The sequence below is a fragment of the Rhyacophila brunnea genome, unplaced genomic scaffold (assembly GCF_057557595.1).
Source record: "Rhyacophila brunnea isolate RB1 unplaced genomic scaffold, BYU_Rbru_1.0 scaffold_2, whole genome shotgun sequence".
Classification (NCBI taxonomy): domain Eukaryota; kingdom Metazoa; phylum Arthropoda; class Insecta; order Trichoptera; family Rhyacophilidae; genus Rhyacophila; species Rhyacophila brunnea.
In genome coordinates, this window is record NW_028232859.1 from 55,768,649 (window position 1) to 55,795,764 (window position 27,116).

At 34.3% G+C, this 27,116-nt stretch overlaps 6 protein-coding genes across 9 annotated transcripts in view; 2 read left to right on the top strand and 4 right to left on the bottom strand.

The window, feature by feature from the left end:
* Window positions 1-27,116, top strand: part of LOC147072555 (uncharacterized) — a 130,100-nt gene that overhangs the window by 60,328 nt on the left and 42,656 nt on the right. The window lies entirely within an intron of this gene.
* The window catches only part of LOC147072556 (uncharacterized), a 135,355-nt gene that overhangs the window by 55,464 nt on the left and 52,775 nt on the right, over window positions 1-27,116 (bottom strand). The gene's annotated exons all lie outside the window — the stretch shown is intronic.
* LOC147072557 (transcription factor IIIA-like) lies at window positions 4,283-14,955 on the bottom strand. The gene is made up of 7 exons (XM_085947436.1): window positions 14,667-14,955; window positions 12,900-13,015; window positions 11,258-11,428; window positions 9,499-9,647; window positions 6,735-6,858; window positions 5,148-5,253; window positions 4,283-4,632 (listed from the first exon to the last, which is right to left on the bottom strand). Exons 1-7 carry the CDS (start codon window positions 14,856-14,858, stop codon window positions 4,309-4,311), a joined length of 1,182 nt encoding a protein of 393 aa, XP_085803562.1. The 5' UTR covers window positions 14,859-14,955; the 3' UTR covers window positions 4,283-4,308.
* Window positions 15,365-16,689, top strand: LOC147072558 (uncharacterized). The gene is made up of 2 exons (XM_085946954.1): window positions 15,365-15,736; window positions 16,093-16,689. The coding sequence occupies exons 1-2, from the start codon at window positions 15,535-15,537 to the stop codon at window positions 16,446-16,448; spliced, it is 558 nt and encodes a 185-aa protein (XP_085803080.1). The 5' UTR covers window positions 15,365-15,534; the 3' UTR covers window positions 16,449-16,689.
* Window positions 19,072-20,327, bottom strand: LOC147072559 (uncharacterized). Its single transcript, XM_085946960.1, has 2 exons — window positions 20,176-20,327; window positions 19,072-19,306 (listed from the first exon to the last, which is right to left on the bottom strand). The coding sequence occupies exons 1-2, from the start codon at window positions 20,325-20,327 to the stop codon at window positions 19,072-19,074; spliced, it is 387 nt and encodes a 128-aa protein (XP_085803086.1).
* Window positions 19,649-25,655, bottom strand: LOC147072560 (replication termination factor 2). The gene is made up of 4 exons (XM_085946953.1): window positions 25,504-25,655; window positions 24,470-24,649; window positions 22,818-23,030; window positions 19,649-22,284 (listed from the first exon to the last, which is right to left on the bottom strand). The coding sequence occupies exons 1-4, from the start codon at window positions 25,570-25,572 to the stop codon at window positions 21,835-21,837; spliced, it is 912 nt and encodes a 303-aa protein (XP_085803079.1). The 5' UTR covers window positions 25,573-25,655; the 3' UTR covers window positions 19,649-21,834.

Sequence of the window (27,116 nt, forward strand, 5' to 3'; positions counted from 1 at the left end):
TGGAGACAATTGACACCGCTGTAAACCAAGTGATTCTGGACAATCAACGTCAATTTGGCGCCTCTTGTTCTCAGTAAAAAAAATATTTTTAGATATTTTTTAACTCTCAATTGCATGGTGTTGCCTTTCAGCAACAAACAGTATTATTCTTTATATTTTGTGTCACTGAAATTTTATTTAAAAACTTAACAGTTGTCAAAGTGTGCTGACAAAATAGTTTACATCATGAATTTAAGTGTTTCAATACCTACACAAGTTTAAAAAAAAAATTGTAATTAAACATTGTACCAGTTTTACTGTTGTCAAATTTACTAAAAAAATGAATCTGGCTGTTGGTCCACTTTTCCCCCTCTTTTAGTCTGTCTTCAATGGGTTAACAAACACAGCATCCCTTAGGTCAGGGGTCGGCAAAAGTCTTTGACCAAAAGAGCCAAATATGAGTAGCGACAATGGTTAAAAAAAATTCGAGAGCCATACATATATATTTTTATAAATATGATTTATTTAAGTGAATTAATTACCTACATGTAATTAAGGGCGGACGTGCTCATGACAATTCATGGCTACGGCCGTATGTTGTAGCTTAACCACTGGGGAATGCCAAACGAAATGGCGTATTTCAAAAAAACACTACCTTATTCTTAGGTCAATAATTATTATAAAACAATCATTATTCATAGGATGTTTATCACATTTGAATGGTCAAAGACATTGCTTAAAATCAATATCTTTAGAATTATCTTCAAATGTGTAAATCTTGCCCATTTTTTGAATAATAAAATGCCGAATTCGTGTCAAATTTGGGATCACAGAGATTTTCAATATAATTTTTTATCGTAAATATTTCACTGTAATAATGTCGACATAAATTATACTGATGGTTTTATAAATGCGTTTAAAAATTAATAAATGTAAAAAATCTTAACACCACTGCACATTTATGTACTGAAATATGACTATATTCTAAAACATTAGAGCGAGAGGTTTAAAAGAATACTAATTTATGTAATAAAAATACTTTATGCAGTCATCAAATGTTTTAAATATAAAGGATAATAAGGCTTCAAAATTATACAAATAGATTATCTACAACGTTTAAGGAATGTCCAGGATCATGCTTTGAAAATTGAATAAAAGCTCTATTTTGACCTACGCTGAGCATGTCCCCCCCTTAAGTGAAGAAGATTTCCCGAATAAAACTAACGTAAATATAAGTTTTTTATTGTTGAAATTATAAATATAACTTTTACAGAATATGAATTACACACAATTTTCACGCATTCCTTAAAACGAACGTGCAAACTTGCATTTATTTGGGCAGTTTCAGTATGTTTGGTATGTAACTTGTAGTTTTTAATTTCAGGTACGGCTCCAAATTCTCATCGGTTATTTGGCTTCTCTAAATAAATGCTCTTTATATTGTTCATGTTTGAAAATGATTGATCACATACACATTATGTAGACTCGTATATAATAAAAATAGCAAATGCAATTTGTTTTAACTGGTCATATGAGTTCGGAAGGCTATTCCATGTATTAAAAATAACAGTATCTACCTTATGTAGATCTTTTAGAGCACACCAATTGTGTTGTGAAATTAAATTGCATTTTCCCTCTCCAAATCTTCAATTTTGGTGGCAAGACATACAAATTTAGAGCTTCATAACTCTGCTTATTAAATCCACCAATAAAATTGTATTTCAAAAGTGCTCTTGTCAATATCAAATGGAGAAAATTTTAATTTGTCGACTTTTGCAATGGGCGGATTTAAAACAAATGCTAGGGTTTGTTTTAAATTCTTGGAATGTCCGCATAATAATAATATTCCCTCATACCTATTTAATATATCTGTCCTAAAATAATCAGTGCTAATAAGAGCATTATTATTATCAGAGTTATTAATATGTAGTATTTTCAAATTCTATTTAAATTTTTCTGTTTTATTTGTTTATAAAAATAAAAAAATGATATATTATTTAGGTATATTTTGCACTGTATGTGTTTTGACTTTTTTGCATTAAAAAAACGAGATATAAAGTAAACAAACAATCAGGGGCGGCTCTTCCTTAGGGTACCTAGGGGACAGACCCCGGTCCCTTCATCATTCTATAGTCAATATTCAATTGAATATTCATGTTATACGTTCCTACCATAATACATTGATTTTGTATAAATTAATTAAGTATATATTTTATTTGTACTGTTTGCCCATTCTTGTTTCTTGGCCCATCCCTAATGCTCTATGTGAGTTTTGGCTCTACCTACATAGTACAATACAACGATACTTCTGGGGTCGATATTCGGTGGCCCTTTAAAATCAAAGCAATGTTTATATTATGAGATGCTATATGCGATTGCCAGTTATGATTCTCAAAATTCATAAGGAAGCTGAACAATGCGTACGTCTGTAGGCCGCTTTGCACGTGCTATGCACATTTTACCCACATGTACCGATGCTGGACCGGGGACACTGTAGTAAATACCTGGTCTTGCATAAGTGTGAGTAGGTAAAACTGGGCGTATTATTATTATAATATATTATGAAGTTATCTTGTTGGTCGGCTGTAAATTCATATCCCATGACCCACCGGTTTAGTTTATTAGTTAGTTTGCCAGTAAGTGATCAAATATGTTAACTATCTCCTTAAGTTTTAAAATATATTTGTTAATACATACTATAATAATTTATAATATTATCTTGAATGATAATAACAAAGGGTAGGTATGTGCTATTTCGGTTAATCAAAACAATATTAATTTGTATTGACTAAATATTAATTATTGTAATGTACTAGTTGTGGATAGTTGAATTTCACGTTAGTAAAATAATTTTGATAACTTAGATTATAGAAAAATTTTCATAAATAATATTAGGTATTATGATGAATGAGGTGGTTCATTTATTGAAATATAAGTTCAGTACATTGACATTTGAAGACAAACTAGAAGTGAAACGATTAGGACCTCACCAACCAGTCATCAACAGATTTAGTTATTGTGTATGAACTAATCAAAACAAAAAAAGCATTTAACTCCGAACAGTTTACCAAAAAACATGGTTGACGGCGAGTGTATCCTTGAAAAGACTATTTTTCTTGTAGCAATAAGATTCTTTCGAACGCAGGAGGCATATGAAGATGAAGTAATAGCTACAAAAGATATGTTTTTTACGCTTTGATTAATATTGATTAAGTAGGTACTTATTAGATATTTCACGCCATCTGACCCCATTTACTAAAAGATGCTAGAGCCGCCACTGCAAACAATCATACCTTTTTGCATAAAGCATCACGGAGGAATAATTAGGCTCGCGATAATGTCATTATATAATATAATAAATGTACATATCAATGGCAAAAAATAAAAATTGTGAATTTTGAAAAGTTTTTGTAAAAATTGTGAATTTGGAGTTTGGCAAAAAAAGAGCCGCACGCCAATACCCAAAGAGCCACATGTGGCTCGCGAGCCGCGGTTTGCCGACCACTGCCTTAGGTTAATGCGGTGGAGGGAGCTTGCAGCAGACTGAAGGAGTGGAGATGTTTCCTGGAAGTGGCCAAGACCCACACTAGGATGTTGTACTGATTATAAAATGTTTGTTATTGATAAATATGATAACTTGAGTTACTGTTTTCTTCAGTGGCGAAGGGTGGAGGTAGGCTGTTAAGATCCGCCATAAATAGTGCACATTAACCTTTTTCAGTGAAATGTATATGTTTTTATTGAAATAAGACTACAATTTACAGATGGTGTTGGTTGAGTTTTAAAAATCAATTAAACCCTGTCTTAACCAAACCATAATAGTATTGATATATTTTAGGCGATATGACAAAATTGTGCACATTTTTTCATTCTTACTTATTTGTTTTCGTTAGATTAAGAATACGTATTACACATATTGTTGGTTCATTTTTTCAATTCATCAAGCTATGCCTAAACCAAACTATAATAGATAAAAAATATTATTCTATCTATAAAATATCCAAATTTATGTATCATTTAATTGCATAATTTTAGATATTTTATAGATATACGAGTATTTTTTGACTATTATCTATTATGGCTTGGTTTTCGCAGGGTTTAATTGAATTTTAAAAACTACCAACACCATCTGTAAAATGTAGTATTATTTCAATGAAAACATGTATGTATGACTGACAAAGTTTAGTGTGCAATATTTATGGTGGATCTTAACAGCCTACCTCCACCCTTCGCCACTGGTTTTCTTAGATTGCAAGACATTTGAAAGATTAAGACACATATACCAATATGAAAAAAAAAACAATTTATTTGATGAATTCATTTATGTAACTACCAATTTATTATAGTATCCGTAGAAAAATACAGAACTTTAGGGTCTTTTGTTTTGTGGGAGTCAGTGTCTGAATCACTGGTAAATATATCAAACTTGTAACAGCCTTCGGTAGATGTTTCCGGAACACACAGCACATCTATGGGAATGTCACTTTGTTTAATGATCTCATTTTCCATCTGCATGGGAACTATAACTTGCGCTAACTTCACTGCAGATGATCTCTTAGGAAAACCAGCATCTTTACGCTTACTCGGTGCTTTCCTAGTCTTTGGCTTTCTTGTAGGAAGATGATGCTTGGCTGAATGCCGTTGAAGGATTTTCTGTTTGAAATAAAATTAGATAAATTAATGGATACATTTGAGTAAATAATTTAATACCTGTTACTTTTTTTGGCCTCGCCAAAGTATATGGAGGTTAACAAAATTATTATGAATTATGTACTGTCAGCCGTGTGATCATCGCATACTTAGGGAGTAACTTGGCATCATGCGATCATTTGTCAAGCAGGGATTTAAATTGGTGTCTGCCATTTGCAAGGTCAATATTCTACAACAGCTAAAATAATATTATTGACAAGACAAATAAATTATATGATATTTATTGAGTGAGAGAAAAACCAACAAAATTTATGTAATATGTAGTTGTTTTTCCCACTTTTAAAAAATTACCAGCTAAATTTGGATAATAAATTCGTGTTTGCAGCTTACATCCTTTAGAGACAGCGTGTATATTTAGTCATGTATAATGTTATAATCCAATAAAACCTATTTTGAAAAAATGAGGGTTACGCCCTTTTTCTTTCTTCAGTCAATATGTAATTTATGTGAAAAATTACCCTTGTTGATAACTTGGCATTGCATCCTAGCACAGAGCAATCAAACGTTTTCTCTTCATGGACTGATTTAATGTGAAATGTCAAATTACTCTTGTAGGGGTAAAACCTGCAAAAAAAAAAGAAAACTTTGGTTTTTGATTCCTTTGCCAATCAATATTGCATTACACACACTTTTCACAAGCTTAAAATATAACAATTCACATAAATACTACTGTTACACCTCCGAATGGTCCCATTTGGGGATGTCTCCTCTGGCGGTCTAAAGAGGCCTGAACCTGGTTGATTACGACAAAAAAAAAAGGTGGCAACGTTTGCCCGAATGTTAAAAAACGCAACGCCGCATTTTGTACCCGCTGACAGCGAACGATTTTCCCGCGCAACAGACGCTCCTAAATATCGACATTGTAAACACTTACATTTCGACCTTCGCAAAATTATAACAAATTGTATATAAATGTAGCACCAAACAGTATTAAGCAATAAAAAATCGCCGTTTTCGACCATTCCAGTGTTATATTGTTTACTCCCTAGTCCCAAATGACAGACGATGACGAAACACCAGCATACTGAACGAGAAGAGGAATGCATCTTCTCACTCATGACTTGACGGGAGATGTCAGTACCTAACATAAGTTCTAATAATGAAAGCCAGACTAATACAAATGATTATCGTCTGATTTTTTAATAATAAAGTTAATTCGGAAGACCATTTCACATTCTTTTAAGAGCATACATAAGTGAAACGGCAAATAATCGCAATTCATATCACAAATAAACATGCACCAAACGAAGACAATACTCTAATGAATACAATAAACTATGTTCTTGAAAAATTAATTTATATTATATTTATACCTAATAATATTTTTTTTAGAATTTTAATTTAATCATCAAATCTTCAGCGTTTTTCGAAATGCCTGTTTACACTAAATAACAACAAACGGCATATTTTAAATCCTCTTGTTGTAAAGATATGAAAACGGTAATCATATTTTTTATTCCTACTATTTCCTTATAATATCATATAGAATTCCATGAGCTAATTATTTTTTTGGAATTAGATCGGTAACATCAAAATGTTTCAATACGCGCGTGGGTGAGTATTTTCAACAATAGGTGAGACAAAATTTTGCATACGTCGCCAATCGGCATTCGAGGTGGCAGTATGTCGATTTTTTTTGTGATGGCGTCGTAAGAATAAATATTCTTATATCGTGTAAAGATGACTAAAAAACGTTATGACTGTACTCGAAAAAGAAAGCATGTCAATGGAATATATTATTATTATTACTAATATAACACTAAATGAACACATGTTGAATGTTAATCTCAAATTATGTACCGTGCAGCACGCATCATTAGCTAAATCCGCGCGTCGCATAGTTACGATCTTTTTAGACCATGCCTCAGCTGAGGTATAGCCTTAATGTTATTCATAATGGAAAATAATCTTAATCATTCCATTACATTTATTATTATGCAGCAGTAGAACCTTGATTGTCTGAATTAGTTGGATAACTGAGGTTCTATTGCATTATAAATAATTACAGTATACTGTCCACCTTCAGTATTACTTCAGAAACTTACTTTGGACAGAAATCAAATGGACAGATGAAAACTTCCTGGTCTGCTGGAATCTGATGAATTTTGACATGTTTTGCGATGTGCGCTTTCATTCTGAACACTTTCTGACAATCGTCACATTGATAAACTGAAATAAAGAAAAATATCACACATTATCGCCAATATAAATAACTATGACATTATTCCACATCACATCACTCATGGCACAACAGCATGGGATGAGTCATGGCCCCTTCCAATCATCATCCCCATTACATCTATCTTCCTCCAATCCGAGATGCCGATCACTGGTATAACTTGAGCCATACCATCCAACCACTGTAGCTTGGGTCTCCTAACACCAGACGTCTTTGCATCAAATACTTTCCAGGCTGGTCGATTGAATTCCACTAGTATAACTATCTTGACATTTATTCCATCACGAATAAGTCACATGGAACCAAAGCATTAATAGTCTTGTGAACTTTTTGTATTGGAACATGTTTTTAACATGGTTTAATTGGTGGAAATAGAAAATGAATACTTTGTACAATGGCACATTAAAATATGTATGATAGCTATAAACACGAATGTACAATTAAAGCATTCTGTCCTTTCACAGCAACTGTGATACATTCGAATTGTAATGTGAATGCTTGGTTCTGTTACAAGTCGACCATGTTTTATGTTCGAAATGGTAAATTTATGCTATCCATTTATAACAAATTCTAGTTTCAGAGTCTTTGACATCTTTCATGGTTCCGGAAAGATACCCGTCTCCATTGTCAGGTTAAATATACATGAAAGTGGGCCCTTGACAAAGTCAATACAGCCCTTAAAAAAAAATTTGGGATTATCCGGTCCCAAAGAGCAAGTATTCTTAGGTTTTTTTCATAAACCTAAACACGTCACCTTCATCAATTGGGAGAATTTCAATGGATTGGGCACCGCATGATCGTTTTCTTGACGTTGAGGTAACATCCAGCCTCGAAATACTACTTGCATGGACGGACCACAAAAGACCAGCAAATGCTTCTGCTAACTCTATGTCCAGTCTTTCATCCAAGTGATCGAATTGGTAAATCTACCATTCCTTCTTGATTTTATATGATCCCAAAACAATTTAGGATTTCCGCGAATGGAATTTTCTACCGTTTCCATGTCCGATAGGCCAGGCGAACAGCTTGTCTCACTCAAGCAATAAAGGTTAAACATTTCATAGTCATCATGCTTTATGATAAGAGTGTTTGACTCTAATGTTCCCAATGATCTCTCGAGAAAACCACTTTGGTTTTCGCCTTCCACCTCGATATGGTGACTTCCTTGAAAAACATGTATTAAACACATTATATACAACATTGTAAAAGTATCGTACCGCCTCATTCACATCACGAATCTCAAGCAACACACTCTAATCCACTTCACTCACTAAAGAGTAAGAGCCGAGCCACACCGGGCGAATCTGGTCTCGAGACCAGTCGCGCGACTGGTCTTCCTGAGCGATTTACTCGGGCGACTTGCAGGCGACCAGAGAGGCAGCCAATAAATAATAATAATAATGAATGTACGTACCTACGCAAGTATGCAAAAAATACGTTCTCTCCGCGCGTGGCAACCGGGAGGCAGCCAATAATGAGCTCAACAGTGTTGCCATATCTACTGAAATTTCAGTAGATCTACTGATATTTTTTGCCAATATACTGAATTTTTTCGAAATTCAAGAAATCTACTGATATTTGTGTTTCTCCATAATTGTAAGTTTACTGATGATTATTTTAACAATAAACTTGAAATGATTTACGCACGATCTTTTTAATGTGTTACACTTCTAAATTGACGAAGAAAGCATTGTAACTCTACCCAAGAGCGCCATTTTACCCATTAATATCATCATTGTTTACAATAAATTAATATTATTAGTTATTTTTATCCTTATTAGTCTTAAATTATATCTAATATACATTTTCCAAAATCTACTGATATTTTATGAAATCTACTGAATTTTTTGTCAAAATCTACTGAAATTTTAAATTTTGACTTGGCAACACTGCCGCTCACTTTTAAGATGGACGTCGTGCTGTATTTGCGGCATAAAAGATTCTTGGAAAAGAAGAAGAAAAAAAGGATCTGGACTCATCCTTTCGTCGCAGCTCGCTTTCTGTCTGGAGTGTTTATCACGTTGTATGATGATTTAAGAAAATACCCTGGCAAATTCTTCAACTACGTTAGAATGTCGATATCATCATTTGATTAATTATTGACTCTGTGCAAGAATGACCTAACCAAACAAGATACTATCCTACGGAAGTCTATACGTCCCGTTTGTATCTCTATAATGAACATATCCGTATCGAACGCCATGGCTGATAATGAATGTACACGCAAGTTATGCAAAAAATACGTCCTCTCCGCGGTTTAGCTGCTCGCGACTAATCGCCCAGTGTGACAGTACTCAATACATAACTATATATTTTCATACATCGCTACCGGTCGCCCGACCAGAGAGACTGCGAGACCAGACCGAGCGCAAGAACGTGATTTTACTGATCGCCCGACTTTATTACTTGCGCGACTACTGGGCCACCAGGTGTGGCATGCTCCATATAACTGCATGCATCGGTCTGGTCTCGGCGACTGGTCTGCCGACCAGAGTCGCCCGGTGTGGCTCGGCACTAAAGCAGCTTGAAGTTTCCACCACCAAACTTCCAACCCCTATCTATCTATTCTCTGTCTTGCAAAGGTTTTCTTCAATGCCATTAAAATAAAAAATAAATAAGTGTTTACAAACCGTTACTTTCATGTTCACTCTTGCGGTGCTTGACAATCTCCGACCAGCGAGTAAATTCTTTCCCGCATATACACGTGTAAATTTTGTGATGTTTTTTGTGGTTATAGCAGTCAGTTTGACATGAAAATTTCTCCTCGCAGAAATCACATCTGAAATAATAAAATGTAAAACCTAAAAGAACATGCATACATACAGTAATCTGTCGGTAATATATCAGTTTGCGGATTAATTATGTAATGAAATGAGTAGGGTTCGTATTGATACCGCCTAAACCATGGCATCCTCAGAGGATCCAAGGCCATGAGGCCTGAATCATCATTGGGCTGATTCATGCAAACATGAACAGATCGACTGCGAGGCAAATTTCTAGCCCGTAAGCAAATAGTAATTATTAATATCATTTTTTAATATTATTACCTACATTAGCCTTCATCCAATTTTGACCAATAGGTATTAAATTCGTACACTTACCTACATAAATATTGAAAGCAAAGTTCCCAGCCATACAATGTACCTAGCACCTAGAATATCTGATTTGAGATTACTTTGAAAAAATATGTATTTGTACCTAGTTCAAATATTTCAAAATATGTACCTACCTAGCAAAGAAATGCAGTCCCTTTCAAAGCAGGTACCTAAAAAAGGTCTGACTGACTATTTCTGTTGTGAGCGAAATTCTCAGAAATAAGCCAGGTACATAATATGCAGAGTGTTTTTGTCATTTTGAGTGACAGAATTTGTTTTATTTTATTCTTGCCTAGAGTTGACCTGCTCTCCAAAAAGGGATTATTCATCCCCATTCGGTTTTCGGACTCTCGAGCGTGACGTCGGCTGTGGCGCCGCGCTCGCTGGCGTCACCGCCATTTTAAATTTTTTTTATTTTTTTTTTAAATATTTTGTACGCTGTACTTTACTGTATTTATATTCCGAACAATAAACGCCCTGTTTTCGCCTGTACTTCCGCGTTGTCAATCAACATAAGCATGTCCCCGAAAGAAGAAGCAGACGATACCACCATGACTTGACATGACATTACATCATCATCAGGGGGGTCGAGCGCTCTCATCCTTCAATTTACCCCCCTCCCCTTTCGGAGGTGACAGTATTACTAAATGAAAATCAATCAACACAACAAAAAGTCACAGATTTTCATAAAATACATAATCTGCATTAGAAATACGTTATAATATGTAGAATTTTCACCTTTTTACTGCCGGTAGGTGTATGTATGGCGGTACCTTGGACGCCGCGAATTTTATTGCAAAAATAAAAAAATAAAATTTACAATTTACGTTTCAAGTGGTAAAAACGAATTCTGTTTCAATTCTGAGTATGTGACGACATTCCCAATATAAATGTCGTTGAGTGTTCAACATATTTGTATGTCAAAAATAATTGTCATTTTTGTATGAGCGGCGTTCCGTTCACGGAAAAGTTCGTGTCTTACGACGTCATTGGCAGCCATCCGGATAAAACTAAATGAGAATTAATGTTTAAGATTATCCGTACTCTCCTCCCCATCCCGAATAAACGTGGGTATATTGTAGATAGTGTTTGTATCAGTGAGGCTATATAAATAAGCATTTTAAATTAAAATAGGCAAGTATTGCTTATTTCTGATATTTTGTTTATGAATACACTAATAACGCATCAGAGTTATCTCGGTGTTATGTTGTTCCGTAGTTAGAATAGATCTGCTGGTATAGCACCATGTGCTATATTAGTGGTTCTATAATAGAAAAATCTATGGAATACTTACTTGAATGACTTGATGCCGGTGTGCAAGTACATATGAGCAGCCAGGAGGTTTTTTTTTAAAAATCCAATCTGGCAGGAATCACATCTGAAGGGAAAATCTCTTTCATGTTTCCTGTGTATGTGCTTTTTTAAATTTTGCTGATTTGAGAACAGGTTTCCGCATTGAGGACAGCTGTAAAGCAAATTATTTTTATACTAGCAAAATGATGCGACTGAAAGTTGGCAATTAAATTTATGATAAAATCTGACAGGAGCAAGTATTTATACTTAATCATGTAGGGGAGTCCATAATACGACATCATGCCTTAAGTGGGGGGGGTCTAATATAATGTGATGATGGAGATAGGGAGTGATAGAAAATGTGAGGTCACAGAACAAACTAATTTTTTCTGGAAATAAAATATTTTATAGCAATATTATACTGATATTGATCATTTTCAATGATTTAACTTTTAACGAACGGGGGAAGGGGTTCAAAAGTGTGATGTCATTTAGACAAGGGAAAGTAAACAAAAAATTAATGACGGGGGATGGCGAGAGGCCGTACCAAAAAATACTGAAAATTGTGTGAGATGTAATTTATGGATAACCACCAATGGACAACAGGTTGAGATCTTAGATACATAATATTCCACATTTACAATATAATTGTGATGTGATCTTTATAGTTAATGTGTATTTTATGCTTGTATGAAATTCTCAAAATACGGAATATAAAAGTTAACGGAGTACCTACTTAATTACAGTGGCGCACCCAGGATTTAATATAGGGGGGGGCCCCAAGGAGGAGAATGTAAATTAGTCCCATAGGATCTTTTTCTTCTTCACAGCCTAATTTCTCGTTTATCGGTCTTTTGTCGATTGCACTCGGTGTACCTACACCATAGTCTCCACATCCTGCAACGGGCCCTCAGGCTAGGATATTTGTCGGCCCCCCTACCTACCGCTAAGATTAAAGGCAGTGTGAAACACTACATTGACGTTCTTCAAGTTGTGTTTCAGTTCAAATTAAGGGTACTTACACAGAGAATTATTGGCAATTTTTAATACATCTATTTTAATAATGGAGCTGTCGAGTATCGACACATAATAATCAAAAAATATATTGCACAATTATATAAGTAATTGAAAATGTTCATGGTCATGAAGCATAATAGCGATAATAATTTTTTTACTATTAAAGCTAATTTATGATGTGTGTTTATCTCACTTATCTGGTCAACCCGATACGCCGGGCCCCCCACAGCCCGGGCCCCCAGGCTAGAGCTCTGTCAGCCCTCCCCAGCCATGACCTACTCCACACCGGAATTCGGGTGTACACCGAGAATTTTTTGACAGTTCCATTAGGGATTGTGTTTCTAAAAAAACCTGACATTAGTGTTAAAAATTAAAATCTAATTTTTCTAAAAAGGGTGCTGGAGAATTATTACAAATCATTTTTTTGCCTTGTTTTTATATGTCTAAGCCCAAGGGTATAGTTTATTGGCTTTCAATTTCAATGTTTAAAATCATTCTGATAATTTTCATTTTTGGGGGGTGCCAGGGCCCCTTGCCCCCCCCCCCCTGGGTGCGCCGATGCTTAATATAACATACATATTTTTTTGATATGATACATTAAATGCAAGTAAAATAAATTGACATACCAAATATCTGTATTGGAAGATTTATTTTCACTGTGCGTTGTTCTTACGTGTCTTACTAAATGTGACTTATTGGTGTATGACTTCTTGCAATCTTTAAATTCACATGAAAATGGTTTCTGTAAATGAGAAAAGGTATAATTATTATGGTTTTTACTGTTTTCTTCAAAATGTGCAACCCTCTTACGGTCAACACTCCAGCGTTTTTATTTCAATGTATCGACTGTGAGTGGAATGTATCACGACAACAAGATCTCGTCGATAACAGGAAGTCGCTGAAGTCACATATAGAAGACTTCTCTGTGATGTGCCTGTCATGGCGTCAACGCGTGTTTAAATAATGTATTGGCTCTCTTTTTAGATGCGACTCCTTTTCTTCTTCGCAATAAACCAAAAGTTTACTAATAATAATTCTAACATCACTCCTGATCGTTTGAGACATATTTTTATTATAAAAAGTGTCAAATTACGTAAATTCATAGATTCGTACACCACGGAAGTGTAAAATGAATTGATAAATTTGGGAGCGTTACTCATTTGAAAACGGAAATGGGATTAATTGCACAGGAGGGGGTGGTTAGTTTACAATATTAACACGTGGACAAGAAGTTCTTCTATGACAGTAGATTAGCAAATATTGTTATCACCTTGGTTACTCTAGGCCTAGGCAAGGTGCCTATTGAAGGCGCAGGTGTCCATTTATTACTTGACGCATCTATTTCTAAATAACAATGATAATAATAATAAAGTCCACATTTCAATATTAAATAATAAAGGATATTTTAGTGTTTCGATAGATTCCTTTATAATTAAATTTTTAACAACAAGCCCATTTTTATAAGCAAACAAACCTGTAATTGCTATAAATATGCAAAACAAAATTGGCTATATCGACAATTATTTGTACCATTTTAATTTATTGCTGTTGAGTGATTAAGTTTTTAAAGTTTATTTGCATTTGTTTGGCAGGATTTGGGAAGTTATTGCACAATGTAGTGTGAAATTAATTTCAACCATAGATTATAGATAGCGTCAATTGCCAAACATATAACACTGAGAATCCAAATAGGTACTTACTGTCAAACAAACTTAGAATAAAAATAATTTAATTTATTGACAAATTTTCAATCTAGAGTATTTTCATAAAAAAATATAAACTATGAAAGTTTAATTAAGTAAGTAGGTACATGTTATCTGTTCAACGATAATTGACATGAGTTTGTGGTTCTAGATTTCATAATATAGATTATGCGTAAATATGGTGCGACCGTTGAATAACCTTAATATATTATTCTATCACAAAACCTCTGTAATAATTAATATTTACTAAACCGCTACTCAAACTTTCTCAGATCCTATAGCCACAGCAGATATATTCTTCGGGAATTGTGCCGCAGATGCCGTCATGAGCTTTTATATTATTTTTATTATGAACACAGTTTATTCCATGTAGAAAATTTTAATAAATACCTTTTTCTGTTGGCACATAAGCTTTTCGATCCAATAATTGTTAATTTAAAATTTTCATAAATTCTGATGCATCATTATCACAAACTAGGTAATATAAGGTTGGGGTAGGTTAGATTTGGTTTGGTCTAAAAAGAAAGTTATAAAATCTCATGACGGCATCTGCGGCACATTTACCATATCTTCTTTATTACTTAAACAATAATTAAAGCATGCTACTTAAAAAATGTTTTTGGCAATGTTTTAGACTTGGCCAGGGTTGATAATCATGACAGTAGGTTATAAAATATATATTATAATTACATGTCCATCGTGAACTTTCAAATGGCCTGCGAGTCTATAAGGCCGAGAAAACACTGATTTACAGCCTTCGTGAGTGCAAGCATGTCTCTTTCGATCTTTCTTTATTTTAGGTTTATGAATTGTTGTGGGCGAATTCAAAGATACTTGCTCGCTAAAATCAGATGATGTATCTCCTGAATCTGACCAACCCATCTTCTCGGCAAGACTGTTTACATTTGATTCAAAACCGCAACACGGACATCCAAATAACCTCTATTGATGTCGCTGTCAGTTTGACATGGCTTGACATGTGGGTTTGGGACTTGAGTGATCATAGACTAAATTATTTATGATTAGACCATGTTCGCAATAAAATAGATGCCACTGCAAAAAATATAGTAGAAAAGCAGGCGATTCATTGTCGAGTCAAAAACACAATAAACCAAAGAGATTAGTCTTTCAATCTCTTTGCAATAAGCTTATTATGTTGCATTTAGAAAATTCGCGTCCTCGTAATATGGACGAGAAACAATTAACCTCATCGACAGAAAATGTACATAATATACTTCTAAGTGAATATAAGAAAACCTATTCATACTTTCCCACCTACAATAATAATAATTTATTTTATCTAGATACGTATCAAATTCCGGAGCACTGTTTTTTTAATATGGCTATCATCTACGATCATAAATTGACAATTTTTTACTACACGCAACACTTCTAGAAATCGTAAAAAATCTATGAAAGTCGTGGGCATGGTCGTGTGTTCTGTTTTATTTATTAGATTTCCTCTTTTCTCTTGTTGATCTCGCTCGGTTGTATTGACATGTAGATATTTTTGCGTAAACAGTGAAAATTTTCCAACGTGATAGGTAAACAAATCATAATGAGGATGTCTTCAGATGTGAAGGAAGAAATAGAAAACAAGGACGGTATAAAATATTCAAATGATGAAAAGGTTTTAAAAATAAAGAAACGTGGAATAATTTATTTGTCAGTCATCCCACCTCTAATGACAGTTGCGAAAATTAGAGAAATATTCGGGCAGTATGGAGAAATTGGCAGAGTATATTTACAGCTACCGAAAAGTAAGCATGTACTGCATATTATGAGAATTATGTATGTTTACACAGAATGGAATGTCATGCGCAACATTATAATATGATATGTTGCAGGTTTACTTTCATCTACTTGTTGAAATGTCGACAATTTCTGATATTTTTTATGTTTACCTAAAACTCAATGGTCAATTGTTTTATGTCTTATAATATTCTTATTTATCATGGTGCAATCAACCCAGTCATTTGCCTGTGCTTTAACAGATGTTTTCTTTTTTTAAATTTTCTAATGTCCATTTGAAACTATGTCTTAACTATGAAAAGAATTAGCCCTCTTATACTACTACTTTTATAAAATTCAAGCATTCTTTTCTCCTGGTTTACAGAAGATCCAGATGTACAGAAAAAGCGAAAATCGCGAATAAATTTTACTGAAGGATGGGTGGAGTTTGAAAGCAAAAGAATTGCCAAGAAAGTCTCTACAATGCTAAATAATCAAAGGATAGGTACAAGGAAAAAATCTAGATACTATGACATGGTGTGGAACATAAAATACTTGCCAAGATTTAAATGGGTCCATTTGAGCGAGCGCCTAGCATACGAAAGAGCTGTTTATAAACAAAGGTTACGTGCTGAAATCGCTCAGGCTAAGAAAGAAGCAGGCTATTTCCAAAACAATGTGGAAAAAAGTCAAAAGAAAAAGAAGAAAGAGGCTTCTTCAGCATCTGGTGTAAAAAGTTAAATTGATTAATTTAATGTATGTAGGTAGATGATATTACGTCGTAGATAATCAACTTTCATCAGTGTTAAGAAATAAGATTCAAAATCATGTAAAGAATATATTCAACATGTAATCCGTAAATCCTGTCATTAAAATAGGCTTGTATGTGTGATATTACTTGTTATTTTCATTTAAATGATAAAATATTTATGTATAATCTTAAATGAAACCTAATAAAATTTTCAAACATCATTAATACTTACTCTGTGTTTTAAGTCTGCCTACTCTCATAATAATTATTATATCACTACCAGTGGCAATAAGTGTTTGTTGGAGGGAGGTTTGTAGGAGCAATAGGCAATCAGTAATCCAATAAAGTGTGCCAGCGCCTCTACATGTGCATGGATTAACTGGCAGCAATAGTGTGTATTTTAAGCTATCGTTACAATAACTGTTCACACGTAAAAGTGCTGACTGTCTCTCCAATCTCTTTCTTCAAGAGTAAGCGAGACATGATGTTGTCATTTTATGGTACTATTTGACAGATCGTAAAAATCGGTTAATCTCAAAATAAGTCTCCGCAGTGTAGTTCATTTTTTTACCGGCAGGTTTGCCACTATCGTTCTACTGCGCAGGCGCAGATCTAAAAAATCCCAACTGTCATGAAAATTCATAAGCTTCCAAACTTTTTTGATTCATGCATGACAATACGTGTTTACACATGCATTTTCTAGATATGGCCACGATAATATGTACTGTCAGCAGTAACTCCATGCACGTGTAAACGGGGTATTAGGGACTTTCTTCATCTAATATCTTCTGTATTTTACTGAATATAAAAATAGGTATTATATTTCTGTTCTTTTTTAAAGTAGCCATTTTACCAAAAAAGACAACATGCACTTTTATTTAACTAGCAAACCGTGATCCACAGTTTCAAGGCAACCGTTTCATCAATTCGGTTTGGTAAATATTGAGTGAGATAAATAGTTCATAAGGTATCGTAGATAGTAAACAGCAATAAGGAAGGGTGGAGGTAGGCTGTCAAGATCCGCCATAAATAGTGCACACTAAACACTGTTCCCCCCTACCGACCATGTCCGATCTTAATAGGATCATATGGGCCTCCACAGGGTAGAGGTTTGTATTAACAGATTTTGTTTTTTACGAGAAATGGATGTCAGCCACTTGCTCAACCTATTAGATCCATACCCTGACTCACACACAAATTGAAAAACAATATGTGCATTTGCCAGACCCAGGATTTGAACCCGAGACCCACGGCGTGATAGTCCGACGCCTAAGCCGCTCGGCCACTGTGGGTGAATAAACATTGTTAGTCATACGTATTTGTTTTTATTGAACTAAGTGCCATAACCCACTGACGCGATTGGAATTTGTGTGTATTTAAATGATGCAAAACCCACTGATGCAGCATTTGAATGCATACAAATTCTAACGCGCGGCGTGTCGTTTTAGTGGGTTATCACACTAGGACTGCAAGTTACAGATGGCGTCTGTTAGTTTTTAAAAATCAATTAAACCCTGCCTAACCAAACCATAATAGTTTTAGCATACTTTGGGCGATACGACAAAATTATGCACACTTATTTGTTTTCGGTGGATTAAGAATATATTTAAATAAATTAAATTAATACCAACAGTCTTTCTGATGAGATGTCACTCGTAAAAACTTTTCTTGCATCAAAAAATGAAGAGTGGAGTTCAACGAAATTCCAAATCGATTACGATACGAGTTCCAAATCGAGTATGTTTATAAGTGGGTCCAATTATTCAAACATTTTCAAGAGCAACCCATCGATGTACCCAATCTAGTAAAAGTTATTCAATACATTTTGTGTCTATAGTGCGAAATCTTTACGGTGATAGGCGGCGGCTTGGAGAGCTAGATCCCCTCTCGTGTTTCAGTACTTGCAATACTTGAGAAATCGAAAACCAAAGACAAGATACGATACGAGCGCCGCCGCCAGGTCTCACGTTAAAGATTTCGCAGTCTACCAGGAACGTGTTTTCTCAATCATGAAACACATTTGGTCAGATGACTGAGACTGCATGCAACAGTCTACGGTACGTGCGCCACTGTACTCCAAATTGAACTGTAGCAATACGTGCAACTATTTTTATGAGAAAATTTAAAAAGAATGATAAAATGCTGAAAAAAGTTCATTCCAGCGAGAAGTACGACTGGTACAATAAATAAATTAATTAAATTTTTTGCTGCAGCAGACCTTCTGCATTCTTCTTTTTGTTTCTTTGCCCTATTTTCCGTTCCTGTCCCGGTCTAGGTTTCATAATTATGGTAAGCCTAATTTTATTATTGACAAAGTCGAATTTTTATATAATTAGGTCATATTTCATAGAAGCTGGATATTTTGGGATTTTGGTGGTAGAGAAAAATATTTTTCCTGTTTGGAAAACTTTTTATTTAAGTATTCATAATTATCAAGTTAATAGAAAGAAACCCTAAATCAATTTGACTTTACTTTTTTATAAGAAGTCATATCAATGCATATTTAAATAATTTAATACATCCTTGGAAAAGAATACTGACAAGCAACCGACGAATGAATTAATGGAATTTTTGAGAAATTACATGCTGTGAGTGTTACAATATGTGAGAATATCATGTTAATTTCTTGTATCCAATTTTCTTTGATGTATATCTTATGGAGAGAGGATCATTCATGTATCGCTTCGTTGGTATCTCGTGAGATAATACTCCCAAAGAAAATTCTCTGTGCACTCGTACGCCATCCAGTGCTTTGTTCTGTAATTTCTCATGAAGCAATAACTCCTTCATGAATTGAGAATTTTGCGTACTTTTTGCAAGGTTATAGCGTTGACGACAAACCACATCGCTTAAATTAAAAAATGACATGTTAACTGTATGTGTATATAATCTACGAATAAAAAAAGAAGAAATGAGCATATGTACAAATCACGGCGATTAGAAAGGCCGGCATTGCATGATACAAAAACATAAAATACACAAAATTACAATCATACGAAGTTTACGCACACGTACAGACCTCGTGATATTTGTTTGCCAAAATTGTGAATTTGGTTGTTCGTTTTTATAATGCAATGAATCAATATGTTCCTTCCTTTCTTCATTGATAATAACCAAGAAATAAAACAAAGTAAAAAGTAAATTACTTCCTTCAGTCAGGCATGCACACAAGGACCCATCTCACAGAAACGAAAATAATAAATAATTTGGGTGAATGGAACGGAATAAATAAAAATATTTCAATTTTGCCATGCGACATGACAACTAGAAAACCGCACAGCTCGGTGCGGACAATAATGAAAAAATTAGGTCATGAGCACACAATGGCCACTCGAGGATGTGACAAATGGCGAGTGTCCGACCAGTGTGTCTGGTTGAAGACCAGATGTTTGTTGCTACAATCAAAGCATTAGGTAGTAATGTTTGGGGGTCTGCAATGGAAATGATAAGGTGTGGTAAGTATCAGGTGAGATAACAGCGTAAGTTAATGGCACTGGCTGTCTGTGAACTTTTTGAATTCAGTAGGTATGTCGCATCCGGCATATCAAAGTATAAGAAATAAATTAGATTAAAAAAATCATATTAGCAATTTTAGGTAACCATTTTCCCTGCCTAATATTATTTTTCCGTGTTAACAGCGGTAGTGGTAGTACAATGTGGATGATTTCCTGTATGATTCACAAATAATTTTTCTCACTATATGACAGACCAACTTACTAGGCAAATTTCAAATTTGTATAGCTTGGGTAAATGCTGACATCTGATCTGAAAAGCTCAGGAAATTTGTGTTGCATAGAATTTTTTGGTGATTTCCTCACTTCTGCTGTATGTGTAGTATTTTTGGCAGTTGCACGACCAGTTTTAGGCATTGTGAATACAGAAATTTCGTATTATGCTCTGTCAAATATAACATATATTATAGCTACTTGAATTTGGTTACCATGGCGAATCAATAATTTCTGGAAGGTTGCATGTAAAATTGAACTAAATTTAAATATTGAAAATATTCTTTAGAACTAAAGAGAATTGCCTTGAATCGCTTTGTTTTGATTTCATTTTAAAACCATATTTATCAATTCAACTCTAGGTGACAAATAAATATTGATAAATTACATTAAAACATGTTTTGTGTTAAAATCATAAAATGAAATTCAGTCATGAATACATAATATAATATTTTTAAACTGTAAACATCAGAGTAGAGGTTGTGAATTGAAAAACTAATTTTATGAAATTTTGAGAATTCTCATCTCGAGAAATCATGAATGATATTCTCGAGTACCCGGAAATTATCACTAGGGACAAAAAACCACAAGCTCTACATCAGAGTAAGCAGTAAATAAAATTGAATAAGAATTATCAATTTCAGTTCACATTTTAAAATCATTATCTACATGAACAGCGTTGCCAGACATCTCGATTTTTGCAGGACGTCTCGCTTTTTAAGCAAAAAAAGATTGGAAGTATGCAGTTTTTTGGACATATTGTTCGGCGCGGACCCGATAACTTGGAGAAGCTGGTGATTTTGGGTAGCTTCCGGGGAAGGCAAAGAAGAGGAAGAGCGTCGGCGGGCTGGAGTGATCAAGTGAAGAAGTTGACATGGGGCAGCCTTCACTCTGCTCTGAGAGAAGCAGATGATTGAGAAGGGTGAAAAATCTCGGTCGCCCAAAAGATGATTACGTTTTAAGGTGATCACGATCCTCGGCCATGAGGAAATGACCAAGAAGAAAATTTACTATTTTTCTGAAAAAAGCGTCATGTCAAGAGTGATTTCTGCAAAATTAGGCGACCAACTATTTGTGAAAATAATTAAATACAGAAATAGCTAAAGTGATTGTGGCTGCTTTCTGCAAATCAACGGTAGCGTGTTTTGTGTTATGTGAAATTATCGTAACGCATGTATGGAGTATTTTTGTATGCAGGCGGCCTGGCGGATATATGCAGAAGGTAGAAAAAACATGTTAGTTTGTGTTAAGCACGATAACTCGTTTTTCTCAAATTGTGGACTGTCTGCTTTCTGCATAACTACGCTCAATTACGTGGTCAACAATTTTCTACACCAGAAGAGGTGGTTGATGCATTCAAAAACCATGTTTTGGAGTTACCTTTGCGAAGTGGCAAAAATGCTTTTCAGATTGGTTCTAGCGCATGGAAATGTGTATAAATTATCGTGGAGAATATTTTGAAAAACAATAAAACTGTTTTCATTGATAAAAAATTTGTTGTTCCCGAAATATAAACGGCTACCCTCGTACAAGCTTTATTAAAACTGTTTTATTGAATTTATTACAAGACACAAGTATGCTTTTTATTCAACTTCAAACAATTTATTTACATAGCATGTCAAGCAAGCAAATGGGTAACTAATCTATGATTTTAATTATAAAAAGGATTGTAAGTAATCCAATGTGCTCTTTTCTGATCTTTATCTGATTGATGTGATGTGAAAAGAGACTTATAAACATTTGTCGCTTTTGGATCTTTGGCAACGCTGTAATCATCTTTAGTCTTCTTATAAACGGGATCGTGCATGGATGTACTGGGAGCGTGTCGCTTGTGAGGCTTCATCTGACTGGTAGAATTTCCATCTTTTTTAACTTTGGGCAGCATCAGAGGTATGGTGTCTTCTATTGACGGTCCTGGCTCAGTCTGGAGGTTTAAAGTAGCAGGAGGATCAGCAGTGCATGTTTCAACCGGCTTAGCTTTGTTTTTCTTTTCCGCTTTCTGCTTCGCCTGCCTTATTGTTAACTTCGTTTTTAATACATCAATGTCACTTTCGCCTCCATTGATAACTACCAAATCATTCTCAGTAAATGGTAGCTGACACTGAAATAAATAAGTACATGCGAACAAAATTAGTTAAAAATATGTACCACAACAAGGGCAAAGTCCCAAGTGTTCATATCTAAGGGCCAAATGTAAAGATGTCGACATTATGTAAAACTAATTAATCGTAATTCCTATGCATACTTGGCAGTAATGCTAAAAAATAAATAAGATGGCAATGTTGCTTTAGATGATTTTATTCCAATTTTTTGTAAATTCAAAAAATATTTCTAAATTTAGCAATGATAAAAATATGAAAACTGCACAATATAAGTTTAATATTTTTGCAAAGAGCTAAAAGAAAGCCCTCTTCTTGGATTCTGGATGAAATTTCCAATATTGGCAAAAGATTTGATCGCATTGATAACTTCTTTCGTAGGAAAAGTTAAAATAAATTTATTGACTTCGATTTTGAGTGGCCTTTTTCAGGTCGCAAAACTAAAACTACAACCCTAATCTGGGTCACGGCTCAAAGAGGCCAAGAAAATAGTTATCACAAAAACAGCATTTTGAAAACTAATGAAAATACTTACCAAATGGCAAACTTTCACTTTAATTTCCTTCAATGACCGCTCAGACATAACACATCCGCAAGACCACAGAAATATGAATCTGAATTTTCCGGACATTTCCAAACCAATTATTGGACAGATGTAGGGAGATCCACGCTTATCTATAGCACCTTCAGTTTTTTCAGCACTAATGTCATAGGCAGGATTCTTAGTAAGGTTGAGATCTTTTATATCCTGCAAAGAAATATGTACATATTTTTCAATCAGAACATTTATTGCATTGTATTTTCATTTAGCCATGAGGCCCAATGAGAGTATTGTAAGGGTAGAAGTGAAACAACCAAACAACCATGCTTTGAGAAAATCACATAAATATTTTATGATCTCACCAGGAATTAAACTCAGAGCCGCCGGATGAAAGGCCAGTGCCTTAGGAGAGCAGTTAAATTTGTACAAAAAAATATCCGTGCAAGTATTCACCATTTTGGGTTGACAAAAATAAACTCCTCCTATTTACTATGATGGGAAGAAAGGTACCCTCCTAACAAAGAGCTATTTATTTTGTTGTAGATTGATTACAAAAAAGAATATCAATTTTTTTCATCTCTTTAACAAAAAATGTGAAGACTGAAATAGAATAACGTGAAAAAATGAGAAATGGACTTGTGTGGAAAATTTGGTTGGTGTAATGAAATGTTGGTTATTGTTTAGTCTATTTAGATTTTAGGCAAACCAAAAAACTGATATCAGAGACTACTATCTACAAATTTCATATGCACATTTTACTGCCGGTAGGTGTATGTATGGCGGTACCTTGCACGCCGCGAATTTTATTGCAAAAATAAAAAATAAAATCAATTTTCGTTTCAAGTGGTAAAAACGAATTCTGTTTCAATTCCGAGTATGTTACGACATTCCCAATATATGTCGTGTGTTCAACATATTTGTATGTTTATAATAATTGATTTACCCCCCCGTTTCCCGTTTAAAGCGGGACTTCCAAAGACGTCATTTTCGTATGAGCGGCGTTCCGTTCATGGAAAAGTTTGCGTCTTAAGACGTCATTGGCAGCCATCCAGTTAAGGTTCAAATATATTAAGATCATGTTATGTGCTGTCAACCCATAGCACATTTTGAACCTTTAAACGAACATTATCTTTAAACGAGCAAAATCTGCCGAAATCACCAAAACAACAATGAAGTCACCTCACGCGTACCACGCTACATCGACATCTGCATGACACAATGAGTGTTTTTTATCATTTTCTACATGTGTTTTTTGTTTTTCGTGGTTGGCACTATGTATTTTCTATAAGAATTTTGTCTACTATCTATGGTCTGCAGGTTGGTTTCTGTTCAAAATATTATCTATGGATGCAATATCACAAGTAATTTTAACGTACACACAAGTAGAAACTGTTAAAATTAATTGAAATTACCATGAATAATAAATAGGTAATAATTCAAAATACTAATACATCAGAGTTGGCACTCTCCATCATTGAATTTATAGAGATAGTGATCGTTCAAAATATCCTGCGGAATGACGAAACTATAGACTAAATTTGTCATCGTGACAGCATGTGACAGTGCGCATGCATCATAATGTATCTGAACCTTTAGAGTGAATGTTGGTACAAAGCCTTTTTTAAGTGATCAAAGTATTTACTGACCTTCATATTTTTTATATGTTTGATGGACTCAGGAAGTGTTTCTTTATTAAGTAAACACTCCAAGACAGAACTTTTCGAATACAGACGTCCAAGACCACATGCTACAATTGGGGTTTGTAATATTTGCTGTGAAATGGCACAGTGCTTCCATTTGAAGGAAAGTTCGGCATCTTTGTCTTTCTGAAAAATATTAACAAATACATTTTAAATAATATCAATGATCTGGCTACATTAGATAAATTTAGATAAAATCTCTAGCATCCATTCATCATTGGCAATAACAATCGTTTCATCAATAATCCCTGTGATACGCTTGAGAGACTATTATGGTGCGGAGTGGATTAGTTTGGTGGTCCATCTGTGTAGGTACAGTAAAAACTTGATTATCCGGATTGGGGATGACAATAATCTGGAAACCTCTGGATAATCAAAAAATAATAAAACATCTATTTTACTTCCAGAATAAACCTTTTTAATATGATTCTTTGAAAAAACAGTATTTTTCACTAATTAAGTATATATTTTTAATCGTAGGTACAGCTTCTTATAATCACACCAAACTGATTATCAAAAAGAAATCACAATTGAAAATCCGGAAAATCGAGATCGAGATATGTATTAAAGGTTCTACTGCATTGGCAATAATAATGCAAGCAGGAAAAATAGATAGAAATATACAATGCATAGGACCACTTCCAGGTAAATGGACTATGCATATTAAAAGGTTAAACTGTTTATTACTCTGGTTGTAACTATATACATAGCATACGGTTGATAAATAATTTAAGATCACCTATTTTTATGAATCAGGTTGCGAAATTGAATATAACATGTTAACGTGACCATTTTCACACCTTATGATTGGGTGATAAACAATGATATGTTGAAGGTAGCTTCAAGGCATGGGTTTTTGCTATATTTGCCTGTCACATTAGAAATATATCACATCGTACCATAATATTAACATTATTATAATATCAGTGACGAGCTGCAATGCTGTCCATCACTGAGTGTAAATATTCAATAAAACGAACCTGCTCTGGTTTTTTCTTTACTCGTACAAGTTCATCTCTTTTAGGAATAGTTCCACCATCGCAACCCATCCTAAAAATGAAGTGTTAATGCAATATTATTATAGGATACAAACAAAACCTCAATCGGGTTCCGACGTATTTTGATGTCTGTCACAAAGTATATTAGTCATAGATAATAATATTATGGTACGTTTACATCTGACACTTATACCGTTATACTTATTTTATGTGTCGGACATAAAATTTCATTTACTGTTTACACCTGCATGGATCTGACATAAAATTCTGGTATACTTCTCGTTGAAATAAAGTCTCGACACTTTATTCAATGGCAACATTGGAATAAATATATGCGGTGTTTACATATGATATTGTAATTTATTCGGACACTTATTTTGTATACTTCTCAAAAACGTTATGTCAGTTGTCAATATGGGAATGTTAAAAAAGAAAGCAGCGAGTGTTATTATTTTAAGTCTTTTGGCAACAAAAAGGAGGAAAAAATGGTCTAGATGGGTGCGGGAATGGATTCAGCGACGAGAAGAACTAGGTGCCTTCCGTTTAATGTCAGAGTTTAAAATCGAAGATCCAACTCAATTTGTGAACTTTAGTTTGCAAGATTGGACCTTTTGCCAAAAAACAAGACACACAATTCAGAAATGCTTAGAAGAACGATTAACAGTAACATTGCGATATCTAGCACTTGATCGTCATTGCATATTCAATATAATATTATCGTACCTAATACGAGTGCAGGTGTGGGCCAAAATGAATTAGGTAATACCATTTGAAGCGCATTTTTTCTTCACAGAGTGCATCAGAATTAATCGTATGTGCCGAGAACAAGCGATATTTTATTTTCGAACAAAATCCATAGAACACGGCACGTCCGATTTATTTCTCATTGTCTATGATTTTTGACAGATCGCTACAGTACATTTATTAACGTAAACGTTGGGCATACATTCATGGTGTACCTATGATTATTGATTGTCCGTTGTTTTAGAAATATACATATGCAATTCACTAGGTACCTGTCAAACTACGAATATTGTGTCAGGTACTTGACATAAAAGTAGACGGTGGTCCAACTTCGGTGATATATCGCTCCAAGTTCGAACTTGTCGAAAACGCGGTGTTTACATTTGCGTATATAAGTAGATTGAATAAGTGGTAGGTGAGAGTCGACACACGCAAAATAAGTGGCAGATACAAATATACTTACTGTTTACACTTAAGTGAATATGGTGTCATACATAAATATGACGATATTAGTGTCAAATGTAAACGTACCATTATGGTACGTTTACATCTGACACTTATACCCGTATACTTATTTTATGTGTCGGACATAAAATTTCATTTACTGTTTACACCTGCATGGATCTGACATAAAATTCTGGTATACTTCTCGTTGAAATAAAGTCTCGACACTTTATTCAATGGCAACATTGGAATAAATATATGCGGTGTTTACATATGATATTGTAATTTATTCGGACACTTATTTTGTATACTTCTCAAAAACGTTATGTCAGTTGTCAATATGGGAATGTTAAAAAAGAAAGCAGCGAGTGTTATTATTTTAAGTCTTTTGGCAACAAAAAGGAGGA